Source organism: Rhinichthys klamathensis, unplaced genomic scaffold (genome assembly GCF_029890125.1).
Source record: "Rhinichthys klamathensis goyatoka isolate OS25496 unplaced genomic scaffold, OSU_Roscu_1.1 h1tg000066l_1, whole genome shotgun sequence".
Lineage (NCBI taxonomy): Eukaryota > Metazoa > Chordata > Actinopteri > Cypriniformes > Leuciscidae > Rhinichthys > Rhinichthys klamathensis.
In genome coordinates, this window is record NW_026606609.1 from 430,638 (window position 1) to 449,610 (window position 18,973).

An 18,973-nucleotide genomic window follows, 5' to 3' on the forward strand; every position below is an offset into this window, starting at 1 on the left:
TCCCAGGCTGGAGTTTCTGGTCGATTGGGAGGACTACAGGCCAGAGGAACAATCTTGGGTCCTTCGTGACGACATCTTGGACCCTGCCCTTCTCGTCCAATTCCACAATGATCATCCGGATCGTTCCGCTCCCAGGGGTCGTGGTAGACCTCGCCGCCGGCAGCGCTCCTCTCAGGCGTCAAGAGCTATAAAGCACTCACCTTCACTGCAGTCACTTGTCTGGTCTCGTCGTTACATGACTCACAGACTCTCCTTCCACTCACGTGCTACTTACCAGATTCCCGATCCTTCCGTCTCATCCATCTCCAGTGTGACTGCTTCTAAACCACCTGCAAGAGAGAAAAGGACATTACCATTTCAGCTAAGCCTATTCTATGTTTCCATATCATTTGATCCTCACCTGTTATCTCCGACTGAGTATTCCTCTGCACAAATAAACGACAATAACTTACCATCCAGTCTGTTTCCTCTGTGAACCCTGACACCTTTAATGACAAAATAGTTAGTGACTGATGTTTCTGTTACTGAGCAGATCCTATAGTTAAGTATGTGTAAATGTTTAATCAAAAGCCTGGTGGCTTCAGACAATTGCTGTGCCATCTAACACATTTCGTGTCATGCTGGTGAAGCCCATCAGAGCTTGTGTATAGCTTCTGCTTTGAGTATAATCAAACAATTTCTGTCCCAGTCTCTGCCAGTGGTCCAGATAATACCCAGCAGGCCCTGAGAGGATTACTATGCATAGAAAAGGACAAGAGAACGAAGAGACTACAAACAACTCAATTAAAACTGTGTGAGCAAAAATCAAACAAGCAAAACAAACTCTTCAGCTTTTAAATATCAATCAGTATTGTTGAGAATGCAGAACATTTTGTTTTGTAGTAAAATGACAACATCTTAAAGTTCAACGAAAAAACACAATCTATAAATTATTCAGATGGTTTTTTTTTTGCAAAAATGATGCTCTCAATATTCTAGCAAAAGTCTTTTGTATTTTAAAATAGTCATCACAAAATACACATCAACAACAATTTGATTATACATATTAAAAGTTCAAATTTCTTTCAAATTAATTGCATACCATTGTAACTTGGAGTAATTAAATCACTTGCTAATACATGACAAAGAAAAGTAAATAATAATGAATAAGAGGAAAAATCATTCCACGTCAACCACTCAACCAGTTTATGAGATTATTTACAGCTAGAACATATAAAGGTAAAATGGGGATGGTACCAATAGGGAACACTTTCTTATGATTTATAACTTCATTGCTTTATAACAAATCATTAGACGCATAAATCCTACTAACTGGATAAACTATTATAATCTATTATAAAATGAATCAAGCAGGGAGTTTTAAATATAAACTAATATTCAAAAGTTTAGGGTCTGTAGGTTTTAAAATGGTATTACATTTTAAAAACGGTTATATTTTTTATTAATTTATTTGTTCGTTATTTTTGTTTTGTTGATGCATTTTATTCCTGATACATTTATTCAGGATTATTAGACGAGTAAAAAGTTCAAAAGAGCAGCATTTATTTGACATTGAAATCTTTTGTAACATTATAAATGATCAATTTAAAGCATCCTTGCGGAATAAAAGTATTATTTTCTTTAAAAAGAAAAATTACACACAAAACAGGGTTTTAAACTGTATTAAGAAATGTTCCAAATTGTTGTTAATGAGGTTGTAATAATAAATACATAAATGTGAAAACAAACAGTTTATACAAAATTTAGTGTGATTTTGTGAAGGTGTAGCGCCTCCTTTTAGTGATAATTTTCTGGGGAAAAAACAGCAACAAAAAGACTTTCATAACCTAGTTCATACCCTGTTCATGGAAAGTGAGAGTCACTCCTGTAAATACATTCATATTAACTGAAATTTCAGAACAATTACCCAGAGACTGTACACAAGCTGTCAACCTGTGGCATCTTTATTATAGGCACAACACATCCAGTGACTTCAAAAACAAACAGCCTGGAAAGGGAAGTGAATTGAATTAGCCCCTGCCTGTACATAATTAATGCTTTACACATCTAAACAGAGCAAGAGCATGATTGAACAATTTCTCTCATTTGGCAAGAAGCTGCTGGGAATCACAACTTTGTCTGCCAAGCACATTAAAATGTTTGTGTCTGACTGCTTTTGCATTTTTGCCAAATGCTCTGCATTATCAACTCACACACCTGTATGTGAGTGTTTACACACATTGAGTCATGTCTGTCAGCATGTGGAAGGCCGATACAAACTCTAGTACAACAGAGTATAGACCTTATGTAGCCACGCCCCTTTTCCCCGCTGAGCTCATTGTCTTTTGACTTCCGGTCTGTATTTTCACAGCGATCTTGCCTAGTTATGAATGAACGGCTTGTTAAAAAAAATTCCCAAGGTCCATTTGTTAAGACAAGCTTTACAATGCTTATCATAAACATTACAATGCTCATGATAACTTTCGTTAACTCTACAATAAGTAAATCAACTTCACCAGCTTATTACTCCTGGACAGCGATGCCATAGAAATTTACAGAGCAACCGCAAAAACGGAAGTTCAAAGACAATATTCTAAAAATGGCGGCGCCCTCGTTTCTCTGGTGCATAAGGTCTATAGAGGCACTGTTTTTTGCATTCAAAGTGATAACCTCCATTGGAAAAAATTACCAATGGACAAACCAAACTGTATTCATCTTAAATTGCTATCTAAGGCAGAATAGCTTGAGAGATGCAGTGGATATCATCAGGGGATGGTACCAATAGGGAACACTTTCTTATGATTTATAACTTCATTGCTTTATTATGATTTATAACTTCATTGCTTCATTGCTTCATTGGACATTCATCCAAACAATCCAGAATTAGAAACACATGAAGTACTCTAATACTTGGGGCTCTACATGCTTGTGATACAATGAGGGTCTGCAGCCAAACTAGATTCAAATATTTTACAGTGTACATTGTTATTGTAAAAACAGAATTGGTTTTCCAATAGGGCATCAGCTTAGTGCCAGAGCCATTTAGGTGCAGATGACAATAAAGTAGATGACGGGCTGTAAATTAAAGCACTAGTAACTGCACAGCCATGTTATAAAAGATTCCCTGCCGTTTTTTTTTTTTTTACTTTATGAAATTGGAATTTGAATTAGTTGATGCTAGTGGGGTTTGACAGTCCCTCTGCACAATGTGCATTAATGTGTTGCATTCTCTGTAAACACTGGTTCACTTGTGTTTAGTCAAGTGTTTAGTTCTTATGTGCTCAAAAAATGCTCTTGCACAAAATGTCCACTATCTAATCATATATATATATATATATATATATATATATATATATTGTTGTAATCAAAATTATTCATCCCCGATTGCAAATCAGGTTTATTGGCTAAATTTACAGACAGTCTCCAAATTATTCAACCTCTTCATGGCAAGCATCTTAGTACTTCGTAGAAAATAATTTTGCTGTTATGACCTGCTGCAAATGAGATGAATAACCAGACACCAGCTTCTGGCAGCGTTTCTAAGGAATCTTAGCCCATTCCTCATGAGCAATGGCCTCCAGTTAAGTAGTATTATTAGGTTTGTGTGCTGCAACCGCCTTCTTCAAATCCCACCAGATTTGTTCTATGGGGTTCAAGTCAGGTGACTGTGATGGTCACTGTAGAATCTTCCAGGACTTTTTCTGCAACCAAGCCTTGTTGGAATTTGAGGTTTGCTTGGGATCATTGGCCTGTTGAAAGGTCCAATGACGCAAGCTTCAGCTTCCTCACTGATGGCATGCAGTTTTCTCCTAGGATTTCATAATACTTCAATGAATCCATCTTGCCTTCCACACACTGCAGGTTTCCATTGCCAGAGGATGCAAAGTAGCCCCAGAGCAACACCGAGCCACTTTGCTTAGGCCTATAGGCAGAGTGTTCTTTACAGCATATGCTTCATTCTTCCTCCTCCAGACATACCACTGATCCATAGGGCCGAAAAGTTCCAGTTTTGTTTAATCGCTTCACAGAACAGAATCCTAAAATCTGTCACTTATTTATATGATTTTGAGCACTTTTCTTGTGCTTTTGGGTAAGTAGTGTACGTCTTGAAGTTCTGGCATGGAAACCGCATGCATTTAATTCTTGCCTTACTGTGCAAGTTGAAACCTCAGTGCCTGTTGCCACCAAGTCTTGTTGCAGGTCTTTTGCAGTGACTCAAGGGTTTTTCTGAACCTGCCTTCTCAGAAATCTGGTTGCAGCCATTGATATCTTCCTTTTTCTGCCCCGTCCAGGTGGGACCACTGTTCCTTTAACTTTGAACTTGCGAACTATTCTTCCAACAGTGTTGCTAGGAATAAATAGTGCCTTCGCTACTTTTTTGTATCGTGTTCCTTGGTTTTGAAGGGTGATGGTATCTTCTCTTAACTTTTTGGACCATTTTTTTGACATAGCCATATTTCTAACATGCAGTCAAACGTGACACTCAACAAATTTAGCCAGTTTAGGTGTTCTCGCTCAAGCACACCTGGTGCAACTAATGAAGCCCTTGATTAGTTGCATCAGGTATGCTTGAGACAACACCTGTTTTTGCAGATTTGTGCTGTTGTGAGGGATTCTATTTAGGGGGTTGAATAATTTTGAGACTTCAGAAGTAATTAAAAGTTGCATTTTCAGTTGAATTTGGGGAAACCACTTGAACTTGTGTTTAACTGTTTCAATTTCTTTTGTCTGATTTTAATGCAAACAGTTAAAAGTCTGTACATTTTGCCAATAAACTTGATTTGCAATGGGGGTGTAATAATTTAAATTACAATTTAAATTATATATATATATAACAATTTCCTACATATATACACACATACACACACACATATTTTAACAGGTTTAAAAAGTGGTTCCTAATCAGGGGGTCGGACCCACTAAGGGGGCCTCAATTTTATTTAAAATGATGGATAATTGAAAATTGAAAAAAGCAAGCTTTAAAATAGCCTTTAAAGAACCAGGACTCCATGGTCTTGGAAAACCAGGTTATAAGGGAAAACATTTAAAGTGAATTTCTAAAGCGATTTCTAGATCTGGAAAAGTCATGTAAAAAAAAAAAAAAAAAAAAATGTTTACATTTATCGGTTACAGATCACAAGTACAAATTTTGAGAAAATCTGGATATCCTTATCCAGTAAATCAAAAACAACTGGAAAGCCTTTGGATATTGTTTTGCACAAAGGTGTTTGAGTCAAAAAGCCCCACACAATAAACTATACAGTATGAACAGATTCTGATCAGACCGAGTAATTAAAAAAAACAATTATGTAATGATTAATTAATTAATTCAAGGCCAAAAGTATCACACTCTTAGTCACGCAACTAGCCCTTTCATTCCCTCCTGTTAAGAGTCATGGTGCTGTCATCTACCTTGATGTGATGTGCCACTCTGCCCACAGTTTGTTCCAGTCTCCTAAGTTTAGTCTAAGGATGATTCAGCGGCTGAGCAGATGAAGTGACTTGCCTTTTTTTGGCAAAATGACTTTCCAGAGCTTGGTCATTAGGTAAAAGTGTTTCCACAAGGGTGAACATTACCGTTAAAACTTTCAGAGTCATAATAGATTCTTCTGAATGTTCAACATCAAGCAAACGGCTTTATTTCTGATGATCTGGGGAACATGACAAAGCCAAAGACCTAAATAAGTGTGTGCCTTCAAAATCTCAGATCTCAGAGGATATTGTTTTATTCAAGAGACATGATTGAAACATTTAGGCTGAATACTCAGTTTGATCTGAGATAGTATTATGCACCACAAGCAATTCCGACGTTCCTTTTTAGCTTTGATCACACAGCTAATGAATTGTTGTGCAGAGGAGCTTACGATTCAAATGCAACAATGCACTTGCTCACAGGAGCCTTTTATTGTTTGCAATACACCAAGAAGCAATCAAGCAAAACTAATAATGGCAATTGTAATGCCCACCAGGGGCGTCACTAGGATTTTCATTTTAGGGGGGCTAAGCCCCCAATATGATTTTTAAAAAATATATAAAAAAATTGAACACTTTAGTTTAGGATCTAAAGATCACTATTAACCATTTTCATTACGATGCAAAGGCACGGTTTGATAATAACTGTGGTCCCAAATGTGAGGTAGGGCAAATAGGGTGGTTCGGGGTCTCCCCGAGAAAATTTTGATTTCTCTGATCTACATATGTGCATTTTAAGATGTTCTGAAGGCCAAAAAACTTGGATAGTGGGCAGCTGATTATTTTTTTCTCCTCATCAGCATCACACTCTTTTTCTCTTTGTTTTTATCTTGCCCTGTCTCTTCCCCTCCTAAAGCTGAGCTTTGACTGATATAGGCTTTTCATTTTTGTCTGTCAGTGAAGAAAGTAAACATAGGGTCAACTGATAGGTTGATTTTGCCTAATCATTTTCTCAGACGCGTTTATTTACTGAAAGCTACTAAAGGTAATTAAGTTTATTAAATGCATTCACAATATGTAGGCTACACATTTATTATTGATCTTATGCCTAATACAGGGCCGTAGACAGGGCTTTAGTCACAGAGGTCCTAAATTTGAGGTTGGTAGGGGGTTCAAATTTTTTATTTCTCTGATATGTGCATTTCAAGACGTTTGAAGACCAAAAAAAGGATAAGAAATAGCCTTAAAACCATGTCAGTGGGCAGATTATTTGTCAATACCTGCTCTCTCCTCATCTCCATCACTCTTTCTTTTTTTCTCAGTCTCTTCATCCCCTTCTCTTCCCCTACTAAAGTTGAGCTTTTTTAATTAACTAAAGGCTACAATTTGTATTATATTCTCAATATGTACTCATTCATTATTAATCTTGTGCCTAACATGATGAAAACGGCTTTGTTAATGTTTCTTGTAAACTAATTATTACATTACATGAGTCACGTTACATGCCTATTTTCAGTTCAAAATGGCGAAATTAGACAAGACTATATTAGTTTGCCTGATTATTTTTTGTCATTCGTTTAACATTTATGACCTAAAAAAAGTAAAATATGAAATGTTAAGTTTAGCTACTTACATCTTATCTCGCACTTGACCGTAAGCGTCGAGTCGCACTGTTAACATTCACGCTCAGCAGCGTCTGTGAACATAAAGCCCGCCTACTTTGATTTGATTGGTCATCTCAAATATTCTGACATTGACGAGCAGTGACAGACCAATGAGGCTCAGATGAACACACACATGAACACACACACACACTGTCCTCTGTTTCTGACGTGCTCTCTGCTCGGCGCCGCTGTGGATTAAAGATGAAGAACGCGCTGAATCTGATTATAACAAGACTAAAGCGAACACGAATTTGTGTAGCCTACATTAATCTCACATTTTTAGGGGGGCTAGGCAGAAGTTTAGGGGGGCTGAAGCCCCCCTAAAAAGGGCCTAGTGACGCCCCTGATGCCCACCCACCTTGTATTGAAAGCATGTAGAGAGAGTTCAGATAAAAGTATCTGCCTGATGATAAAGTGACCACAGATAGAAAAGAAAGTCTCTTTTATATCTAAAATTAAGAGGTTGGAAATCTTTGTCAACCTGTGCCTCTAATTAAGACAATGACAATGAGGTGATTGTAGACAGAGAAAAGGGGTCAGCCATAAAAGGTTTGATTAAATTAAATATCATTTATACAGCACTTTGTTTGCACAAAGACTATCATAAGGTGAACTGAAGCATTTTTTTTTATATACATTATAAATAAATTAATTACATCTATACCTTCTGCTGGGGGCTCATGGAAGGGTGTCTCTGAGTTGAAGGATTTACTATTCAATGGTGAAGGGGCAGGCATACGTGCATGAATGTGTTTTTGAGCATTTCGAAAACAAAGTGATGACCTCAATGACAGCGAGGTGTTTAGGCTCTATAGCATCACTGGAGCAGTAAAGTCCAGGGCAGAGATCGCAGAGGAAGGTGATATCAGCTGCTGTGTTCTCTGCTTGAACAGCTTACACTGGATTAGAGTGAAAAATAGTTCAACCAAAAATGAGTATCATTTCGTCATTTACTCACCCTCATGTTCTAAACCTAATTTTTACATTTAGGCTGCATTTAACTCTGAGAAATTATTTAATATTCATCTAATCTGAAAAAAAGTCAGATGCTTGTATTAATATCTTGTCGGGCTGGTCTTTGGCTGCATTTAGTTCTGAGGAATTAAATGGCAAAATAGCCATCTGGAGATGGACTTTGAGAACACAAAGGGCTCCTCCTGCGATGATGAAGCACATGAGGAGTTACTCAAGGTGGTCACTCATGTAGTGGCCAGATTACAGCTAGACTGGCCACAGGAGAAAGAGCAAGTGCTCAAAGTAAGAGCAGACCAGGGGAGGGGCCTCAGCGACGGTCTCTCCCCTTCTTCCCGTGTATTTGTGCCCTCGACGTCAACATATTCGACTATCGTGGGTGCAAGGGCACGTGGTTATACAATGATGCCCCAGTTGGAAGAGACACTCATCATCACTTAAAAAGTAAGCACTCCCCACCAAGCCGTGCAGAACAACATTCATGCTGGTAGGGAAGGCGTTTCAGTCATCGGTTCAGTCATCATGCTGGTGCTGCTCTGCACACTATTGCAGCACCAAGCTGACCTGCTGAGAAAAAAAAGCAAGCTCCCCGGGACAGGGCACGTAAAAATATATTAAGTAGCTCCTTCGCGACACCGCTGTTCTATCCCCGTCACCTCCGGTGTTTCGGGGGAAGCGGTTTGTAGAGAAATGTTAAATATTCGGTTGCTTCCTGCAAATGGCCAAATGGCCAGGGCAGACTGTGTTCACGCCGTTTGAACAAACTAGCGCAGCAGGTACTGCTTTAGGCTCAGGATAAGTTCCTGTCCCTCAGGGCGATTAACATTCCCGGAAGCAGATCTATTGTCCAGACAGGAGGTCACACACGGGGATTGGAAGCTCCATTCCGATGTAGTCAGTCAGATCTGGGAAAGATTTTACGAAAAAGAGGTGGAACTCTTTGCGTCACAAAAAACAGCGGAATGTCCCGTGTACTTCTTGCTGACTCCTCCAGCCCCCCTGGTCATTGCTGAGAGCGCCCCGTTGGCCGATCAGAGTCTGGTTCTCAAAAATAAAATCTCTCATCGATGGCTCTCCGTGGGCGATACCGAACAGGAGAGATCTCCTGTCTTAGGCGCGGTTGATGATATTCCATCCCGGCCTGAGTTCTGGAATCTTCCTTTTTGGCCCCTGAGAGAGGACGGCTAAGAGATGCTGGACTTTCAGCGGATGTAATAGAGACCATTCTGAGTGCTAGGTCTCCCTCCACTAGAAGAATGTACGCTCTTAAGTGGCGCGTCTGTGAAAGGTGGTGTACATCATGCAGACCCAGTCCACTGCCAGATTGTTTCAATGCCGGAGTTTCTGCAGGAAAAGCGGTCAGCAGGCACATGTCCTGCTACTCTCAGACTCTGAATGACTACTCTCACGACTGAGAGTACCACAAAGCAAACTGTCACATTGGGTGAGGGATGCTATTGCTCTAGCCTATGTGGCGCACAGTCAAGCTTTGCCTCTAGGTGTTGGGGCTCATTCTACCAGGGGGGTTGCGTCCTCCAGGGCTTTAGCAAGAGGTGCCCCCTTGCAGCAAGTATGTGATGCAGCAGGCTGGTCCTCTCCGCACACATTTATTAGATTCTATAGTTTGGATGTTCACGTTACTCCAGGCTCACTTATACTTGAGTCGACATCCCAAGCCCTGTCTGAGGCCCTTTTCGTGTTTGTGCGCATGCACTACACACAACCTTGAGGGGTCCAGACACTTCCAGTGCGGCAGAGTTGGTATTCTTGTTCCCATAGCGCTGTTCCTGAAGCATTGAATGTAGCTTTTGAAAGGGAACGTCTCGGGTTACTTGACTCTCACCCTGTCCCCTGAAAAATCGAGAACGAGATGCTGCACTTCATTGCCACACTGGGGGTGTGTTCAGGACGTTCTTCAGACAAAATGACCTGATGAACGCACCTGTCACACGTCTATTTATAGCCTCTGACACAAGCATTCCGTCAAACAAAACATTTCTTCCCATAGTGCTGTTCGCACAGCATCTCGTTCCTGCTTTTTCAGGGAACAGGGTTACAGTAAAGTAACAAAAGACATTATCTATTTTAAAATGTAATTTATTCCTGTGATGCAAAGCTGAATTTTCAGCATCATTACTCAAGTCTTCAGTGTCACGTGATCCTTTAGAAATCATTCTAATATGATGATTTGCTGCTCAAGAAACATTTCACATTATTATCAATGTTGAAAACAGTTGCTTAATGTTTTTGTGGAAACCGTGATACATTTTTTTGCAGGATTTTTTGATGAAAAGGAAGTTCAAAAGAACAGCATTTATTTAACAATTTTTCTAACAATTCAAAAGTGTTTACTGTCAATTTGTTCAATTTAATGCATCCTTGCTGAATAAAAGTATTAATGTTTTTTTTTTTTTTTTATCGTACTGACACCAAACATTGGAATGCTTTTGATCAGATATATATTGGACTACATTTATAATACTTTAATTGTGTCATTGCGTCTTATCTGAATCTTGAAAACTCCTGTACCCATACTGTTACTGGTTGGAAAACAGGTGCTTTGTTCAAAATTTCTCCTTTTGTATTTTCACAGAACAATGAATACATGTTTAGAACAACATGGGGCTGAGTAAATGATGACAGAATTTTAATTTTGGGGTTAATATCCCTTCAAGACCCACTGCTTTGTCCAGTGCAAACATCGTTACATTATTATCCTGCCAGGCCTTTGATATACTAAGAACAAATTGACGTTCAGAATATTCTGCCTAATTCAACTGACAAAAATTATCTGATGTAGTGGCACTGATGGCCTCTCAAGTCAGGTTTTAAAAGAATTCCCTGAACTGACAAAATTGAAATGAAACTATCTTTAATGTAGATTAACATCACATTATGGCATATCTGCATGAAAAAAATGGCCTTAATAAATGTGCCATGACATTCAAAACTGACACCAGCTCATGGGATTATTTTGAAATTGTGGTTTAATGTTTTAGTTAAGATTGCAGACCACACATGTTGTAATGTGAGCATGCACTCCATTCAGGGATGTCAAAAAAGATAACCATTTTAAATCTCACAGAAAAGCCATTTATTGAATACCTCCAGTCAGCTACTGTCTATCCCTAAATTCACAATTATAAAGTAAAAGACCTTTTAATTGTTTCCTCTGTGGGCCTGATTATACACAAAATGCACATTTATTAAGTTTATAACTATTAAGTTATAATCAGTGACAATCGATGATCTCTAATATGCCTTCTACTATCTAGTGATTTTGCAAGCCCTGCTAATTTGCTAGTAATAATTCCATTGTATCCAGTGCTTTAAGTGGCCCAAAAGAGGTGGTGGTACTCTATTATTATTTATTTATTTATTTATTTTTTGCTGACTCCCCTCCTCCCCTGAGGTAACAACAACTATATTGAAGGGGGTTTATATAAACAGCAGTCAACAGATGACCTTATAAAAAATAATAAATCCTTTTATTAGTTTGTGGATTTGCTTTAGCTAGAAAGAGCTACTGAACATAAATAAAATGTGCAAAATGGTATTGAAAAAATACCCTTAGAAGTAGCTACAGTAGAACGAGCTACTGAACATAAATAAAATGTACAAAATGTGGATATAAATCCAACTGGAAAAACTTGTGAAAAGATATATTTTGATTAGTCAAATAGCAAATAGCATATAGTGAAGCTCTATAGCCATCTAGTGGTTAAAGTGATTTTTATTTTATTTTAAAACTGCATTTTCCAAAAATGGCCAAAAATCTTACATTAAACCATGTAAAATTATCCATGTTATCTCCATGAATGAAAGTTAGAAATCTGGGTCTTTTATAAAGTGAATTTGACATAAAATGCTGTTTTTTGTGTGTAAAAAGCCTATTTAAATAAATATTTATTTATAGAAATTTAAAAGATATCATAAATCCTCCAAAAACTGCACAAATGTTGAGTAAAAACATTAATAAACAAAGGTAAAAATCCATTTGTAAAAAAAAAAAAAAAAAACTTTTATTCTGTTACAAAATTAAATGTTATTGTCTGAGCATCAAAGTCCCGCCCACAGCCCGAGAGAGCTTCGGTGCCGGAAGTAAATTTCCCATTCATTTCTCCCATTGACGTTTTGGAAAAACCGTATCTAAAGAGTTTCAGAGCATGTCTGAGGATAACCAGCTACGGCTGAACTCATAAGCATACAACATATCATTTCGAGTGAAAAAACGAAGAGAAAATCCAAATAAAATCAAAGGTACAAGACTGTGTACATATTTTAATTTCCGAGCGAAGGAACTACTCATCCCATAAACCACCGCGCCTCACTGAAGTCGACTGAAGCCACAACCGCGAAAGAGCCTTTTGAGCGACTTCCAAATCTGACGAAAGCCACGCGAACTTTTTCCTCCAGTGAATTGTATATAGTGAATGTGCAGGGAAACTCCTTTTCTGATTTAATGAAGCTTATATCTAAAACACATTGAGCATCTGGCTCGCTCATAGGCTGTACTGCGGCAACTGCACATCCAATGGCGCGGGAGCCTCTGACGTGCGACCAATGAGCTAGCCCTACGTCATTACACGATCTTCAGTCTTCACGGACCTTCGCGGGGTTTAACCAGACGGCACAGCACTGTGATGCTCTATTTGTATTTTAACCGAGCAGCTAACTGCTAACACTGACAGCGGCAAAAGCGACGCATGCGCTTTTCACTTGTAAAACTCAAGGGTGTATGGGTAATGTAGTCTCTGCTCTCGGTGGGACGAATTAGGAGGCGTGCATTGTGAAGGGAGCTCTGAAAAGCGGCAGCGCAGCCAAAGGATTAAAACAGATGTGCAAATGAGCGTACCGATACGCTAAAAGCACGTTCTGGGCGCACGGAGAGGTGGCGGTACGCTCAAGAGCTATATTTGAAAGTGGCGGTACTGAGTACCGGTGCGTACCGGCCCACTTAAAGCACTGATTGTATCAATTTTAATAAGGGTTAGGGGTTAACAGCATAAATCTACATATATATACTGATATATAACGCACCAATCAAGTCAGACAGTCACTGGCATAAGTCACTGGCAAAAAATAAGAGTCAATTCTATTAAAATAATTTTACACAGGAAAAAAGGCAAGTAAACCACAAAAGACCCCACATCAAAAACCTCTAATGTTCAGGATGAATTGACAATCAGCTAGTATTACTAAAGCCAAACAACATTTAGGCGGAATTTAGGGCATGGCAAGGCAGTGCTAAAGCTGTTATGCAGCTTCATATTCATTTCTCCTTGTAATGTACTCTCTTCAGTCCAGTGAGAGAGGATGAATTCATTACAGCTCTGGTATCGATCTGAGGCCTCAGCTGAGTCAACTGGAGGAGAATTCTCTCCAAAACACATATTTTACCTCAAAGCTCATCCAGGGAGTTCTTAGAAGAAGAATGGATGGGCAGACAGATGGACAAGCAGACAGACAGAAGTACAGTATCCAAGGATGTGCATGGATAGACAGACTAACCCATGGATAGATGGATAAACAGACGGATGGATGGATAGACTGATGCATGGAAGGATGGATGAACGAAGAGAGAGATGGACATATAGACAAATTGATAGATGTGCAAGGATAGACATAATATATATGGATGCATAGATGGATGGATAGATGAATGGATGGACGGGTGAATGGATGCAAACAAATAGATAGACAACCCATGGATTGATGAATGGACAAAAAATGATGGACGTAAACGCTCAAATAGACAGACAACCCATGGATGGATTGGATGGATGGATGGATGCAAACAAATAGATAGACAGCCCATGGATTGATGGACGGACGGGTGGATGAATGGTCAGGTGGATGGATGAGTGGTCAGGCAGATGGATGAACAGATGAATGGACAATAAAATGATGAATGTAAACGCTCAAATACACAGACAATGGATGGATGGATGGTCAGGCAGATGGACGAACAGATGAATGGACAAAAAAATTATGGATGTAAATGCTCAAATAGACAGACAACCCATGGATGGATGGATGGATGGATGGATGTAAACGCTCAAATAGACAGACAACCCATGGATGGATGGATGGATGGATGGATGGATGGATGGATGGACGGACGGTCAGGCAGATGGATGAGAAAAAAAATGGATGGATGTAAACACTCAAATAGACAGACAACCCATGGATGGATGGACGGACAGACAAACAGATGAATGGACAAACAGATTGATGGATTTAAGCACAGACAAAATGGATGGATAAATGGATGGACAGACAGACAGATGTATGAACAGATGGTTGGATGTAAGTGCACAAATAGACAGACAACGGACGGACGGACGGATGGACAGCCAGTCAGACAATCTGATAAGATGGGCGGACAGATGAATGGGTGGATGGACAGGCAGACGACAGTCAGGCAGATGGACTGTCAGTGGATGGATAGATGGACAAGATAACAGGCTAAAGTTCATATAAATTTCATCATCCCTTACACCATGGCACTCATGAAATTACCAGCCATCAATTAACTTCATCAACAGTCAAAAACAATCAAACATCTTTAACTGTGAAGAGACACTAACACTAGTTAATGTCATCAGACAACCAAGACATGAACAGAGATTAAACTCATGGAAATCGCTCAACCATTAAAGGCCTTCCAGGAACAACTGCATTTAGAAAGTGGATCCACTCAGCATTTAGACCAGCACAAGACAAAGTGATTAGAATGATGCATATACAGTTTAATCCTGCCACTGGGTCCATGCTTCTGAATTGGTGAGATTGGTGAAACGCTGGTCTAGCAGGAACACTTTTCTCTTAAAGTGGGAAAGAACAGCACTGCAGAAGAAAACCGCTTACATCCTCATTCCTATACACAAACACATGATTGATTCACACAACAGAACATGCAAGAGGTAGATAAAACAATACAACAATGTACAGTAAGAGAGTGAACAAAGAGAAGATGCCACAACCTTCACAGATGAAATCATCAGCGGCACTCATCCAAGCAAAAGCAATGACACATCAGACTCATAATCATACACTTTCCTTCAGTGAGGAACAGTAAACACATTTGTGGCCTCCACGCATGCTGGCAGATGGAGAAGGTGGGTGAGCTGGGTCTGAGTGGGTGATGGCCTAAAGACTCAGCACAGAACAGGAAACTGAGGCTGCCCGATGATTAGTCACTGGTACATCACTATGCGCCATGATACAACATCATTACAGGATATCCAGAGAAAATCAGATGTACAGTTCTGTTCATGACTGTATCCGAAACCAAAATGATGATTAAAGGGATAGTTCACCCAAAAATGAAAATTCTGTCATCATTTACTCATCATTTATTTTATATGCGGAACCGAAAATAAGATATTTTGAAGAATGTTGGTAACCAAATCATTTTAGTGACTTCCACTGTATGACAAAAAACAACAACAAAAAAAACAGAAATTTCTCAAAATATCTTCTTGTAAGTTCCACAAAAGCAAGTCAGTCATACAGGTTTGGAACGTCATGATAGTGAGTAAATGATGACGTAATTCTAATTTTCTTTTCAGCTTATGAATATCTACTTTTAGAATAATGATTTAGCTCATTTGAATATGTTTTAGATCATTAGACATGACTGCATGGTACCCTGGAAAGAGTGAAACCAGATTGAAACAGACTGAATTTCTTAAAAGGTGTCTTCATACAAGCACAGACTGTTAATGCACTGACTGTCTGAGCACAGAACCAGCAAGACAGCTGCCTTTGGTTTTGGACGCAGCCCAGTTGTCTGAAACCAAATGGAATTAAATTGGCTACATATGTGACCTTGCTATGAAATCCAAAGGATTGTGGGTAGATATGTCCGTATTCTGTCTATTTAGCTTACCGTATGTTGGTTCCCATTATAATTATTGGATTCTCATTCTGAAATGATATTGGCGTACAACTAGATGATGAAACAGTCAATAATTGTCTATGGCATCTACGGTATAAAAAAGGAAGTGTGATAAATTGTGAAGGATTGATGCAACACTTGGCACTTCCAGATGGTTCATGAAATGAGAAAATTGGGTAAACAAGAAACCACTGATTTGGGGAAAGAGAGAGGGAAAAGTGCAATGGTTAGTAAGATATAGATTTTTGACCCACCCTAGTAGCTACACTCATAAAACTCCAGAACCAAAGCACTTGCATTTTGTAATACAACACAGGAATGGAGAGAGGATGGGGATGAGGGGATGAAAATAAGTCATTGAGAGAAAGCGTGTAAACAAACAGAATGACTGAGAATGGAGGGTGAAAATTAATTTCACATCTCTAGGCCCAAAGATCTGTCGATAGTGATCAAAGCCTGCTGGGTGAAATGATTGTGCATTGGGGGTCTCAGCTGTATACAGTGGATGATAAATGTGGTTTGCCTTCTCTCAATTGCTTTAAAGGATAGTTCGCCCAAAAATGTATTCACCCTCATGCCAAAATTGTTTTTGTCCATACAATGTTGACTTTTATTATATGGACCAACATAAATATACTGAGACATTCTTCTTCTTTTGTGTTCAGCAGAACAAACAGTCATACAGGTTTGGACAGAATTTTCCAATCAGGTTTCCCAGCCAAACAGGAAGTTCTGCCATAAAACCATGCCACTGGCTGGGCCAGTGTAAGAAAAGAAAAGAAAAGAAAAGAAAAGAAAAGAAAAGAAAAGAAAAGAAAAGAAAAGATCACTTTCAATGGCTACTTTGGATAGCTGAATTGTCCACTCCTGTAAATAAACACTTCAGTCACTGTGCTGAAGGTCATGACCCAGTGATCTGCTGTCAGGATGCAGAGGTTTTTCCTTATGGGTCTCAAATAAACATCCATGACAGTGCGGCGTACTATTGGTGCACTGCATTTCCAAAACCACAGATTACAATTGCTGATTTATTATAAAATAATATAGTTCTATCCTGTTAGACCTGTCAGCTTACCTGATAATGACGTACATGACCAGGCAGTTTCCAACCAGCCCCACCACGCAGACGAACATGTAGACCACTGCTATAGTGATCTTGACGCCCCTTGGGAAGAAGCTGTCAGTCCCGTTGAAGGAGCTGAAGTTGTTCTGGAACAGGGACTCGTTGTACAGATGGAAGTGTCTGGGGTCAGCAAAGCCGGTGGAATCATTTGAGTACTCCATGAGTGCAGCTATTGCACACAGACACACACACACACCAAAAACAACAACACAAAAATGCTGAGTCAAAGTCTCCATACTGTCTATCTCAGATGAAAACAGGCATTCAAAAAGATTGGTATTCTACTGGTTTTAGCTTGGTTAATCTTACATAAACAGGTTAAGGATGTGATGCTTATTTTTTGTCCGGATCTACTAAGTTGTTAAGACAATCTAATTCACCCAGACTTGAAGTATCTAGTGACGTGAATACACTTGATGAACATGTTTTCAGTTTGTGAATTAAAATTAATTTTCATATTTTTGTGGTAAAATTAAAAAATAAATAAATAATCAATCTTTAATTATTTATTTAACAAAAAACGTGTTTCCTAATCTAGCTGTGTAATAAGCGGAGCATTGTACGAATTGTTGGCTCTTTGAAGAATTGCTTTTGTTCCTCTTTTGTAACATGTAAATGCATGTAAATGTAAACAAAAATATGCAGTTAAGCAATATAGTTTTAAAATATTATTATTTGAAAAACTTTGTCACCAATTCAGTCAGTCTGGTGTTACCAATATGCAGGCAGCCATTTTGTTGTCATGTGACATGACAACAAACCACTAGCCTCTGAAGTTTTATGAAAGTACAGATTTTGACCATATTAAAAATTCGTTGTTATTTCAAATTGAGTATCCCTGAGTAAAAGTTATTGATATTTATGACTCAGAAATATACTTGTAAAACATTTATTTTACCTTGTAAACATGTTTGGAAAAATATGTTTACTTGAAAAAAACGTGAGCACAAATATAGCATTAAGAACTTGAAACATTTTTTTTCCTTTTTCTTTTTTTTCCCCCTTTTCCCTTTTAGATCTCAGACAGCATTATTCGTCATTGACCCGCATTTATTTAGCTACAGTTGATGAGGTAGGGGGGATATGCGAGGCGCATAGTGAACATCTACTGCACTGTCAACAGTTTGCGCATGAAATACATTACACAGTTTGGCTACACAGAAAACAACCCATCCATGCGAAATTCCTGGTAACATACACACCTGACCACACAAAGTGTAGCCGACAATATTTTCTATCACATCGCTTCAGGAGGATTCAAATAGAGCAGCACATACCGCTGTTTGGAGAAATCCCGTGTGATCGCTTATGCGTCCGACTCCTGTAAGCAAGCGACGAATTCTTGTTTCTGCTATTCTTTGTGTTTTAAGCAGTCTCAGAGCTCTGTTTCTAACAGCCAAAGATATTCACATCCCTGTGCATCTCAGGAAAAAGAGAAACATTTTTTTTTTTTTCTGAACGAGCGCAGTGGGAGGGGGAGGTGCGCTAAAGCACTTGCTTGTTGTTGCGAATCTTCAGCAGCGACTTACATCTCCACTAGGTATCTTTCAGTCTCTCTCTCCTTCTCTCTCTCTCTCTCTCTCTCTCTCTCTCTCTCTCTCTCTCTCTCTCTCTCTCTCTCTCTCTCTCTCTCTCTCTCTCTCTCTCTCTCTCTCTCTCTCTCTCTCTCTCTCTCTCTCTCTCTCTCTCTCTCTCCTGGCACGCGCTAACCCAAACGTTGATTACGCAGGGGTGGCGCGCGCATGCAGGTGTCAGTGGCACGCGCGCGCGCGTCTGAACAGGTGTCTTTGGTGGAGAGTCAGTGTAACTGCTGAACTGTATGTTTTTAGAAAAAGTATAATTTACTTTACATATCATTACTAAAATATATTATGTTTAACGAGGCAATACATACGGCAAACTCCAGTAAACGTGTTTTTT

General features: G+C 39.1%; 1 protein-coding gene across 1 annotated transcript in view; it reads right to left on the minus strand.

Annotated features, from left to right (window-relative positions):
• oprl1 (opiate receptor-like 1) overlaps positions 1 to 18,620 on the minus strand; it is a 46,610-nt gene extending 27,990 nt beyond the window's left edge. The window contains exons 1-2 of the mRNA XM_056249997.1: positions 18,331 to 18,620; positions 17,006 to 17,222 (exon numbers count right to left, since the gene is read on the minus strand). Coding sequence (XP_056105972.1) covers positions 17,006 to 17,214 — 209 coding nt within the window. The 5' untranslated portion in view covers positions 17,215 to 17,222; positions 18,331 to 18,620. The remainder of the gene's footprint in view (positions 1 to 17,005; positions 17,223 to 18,330) is intronic.
• Between the last annotated feature and the right edge of the window lie 353 nt (positions 18,621 to 18,973).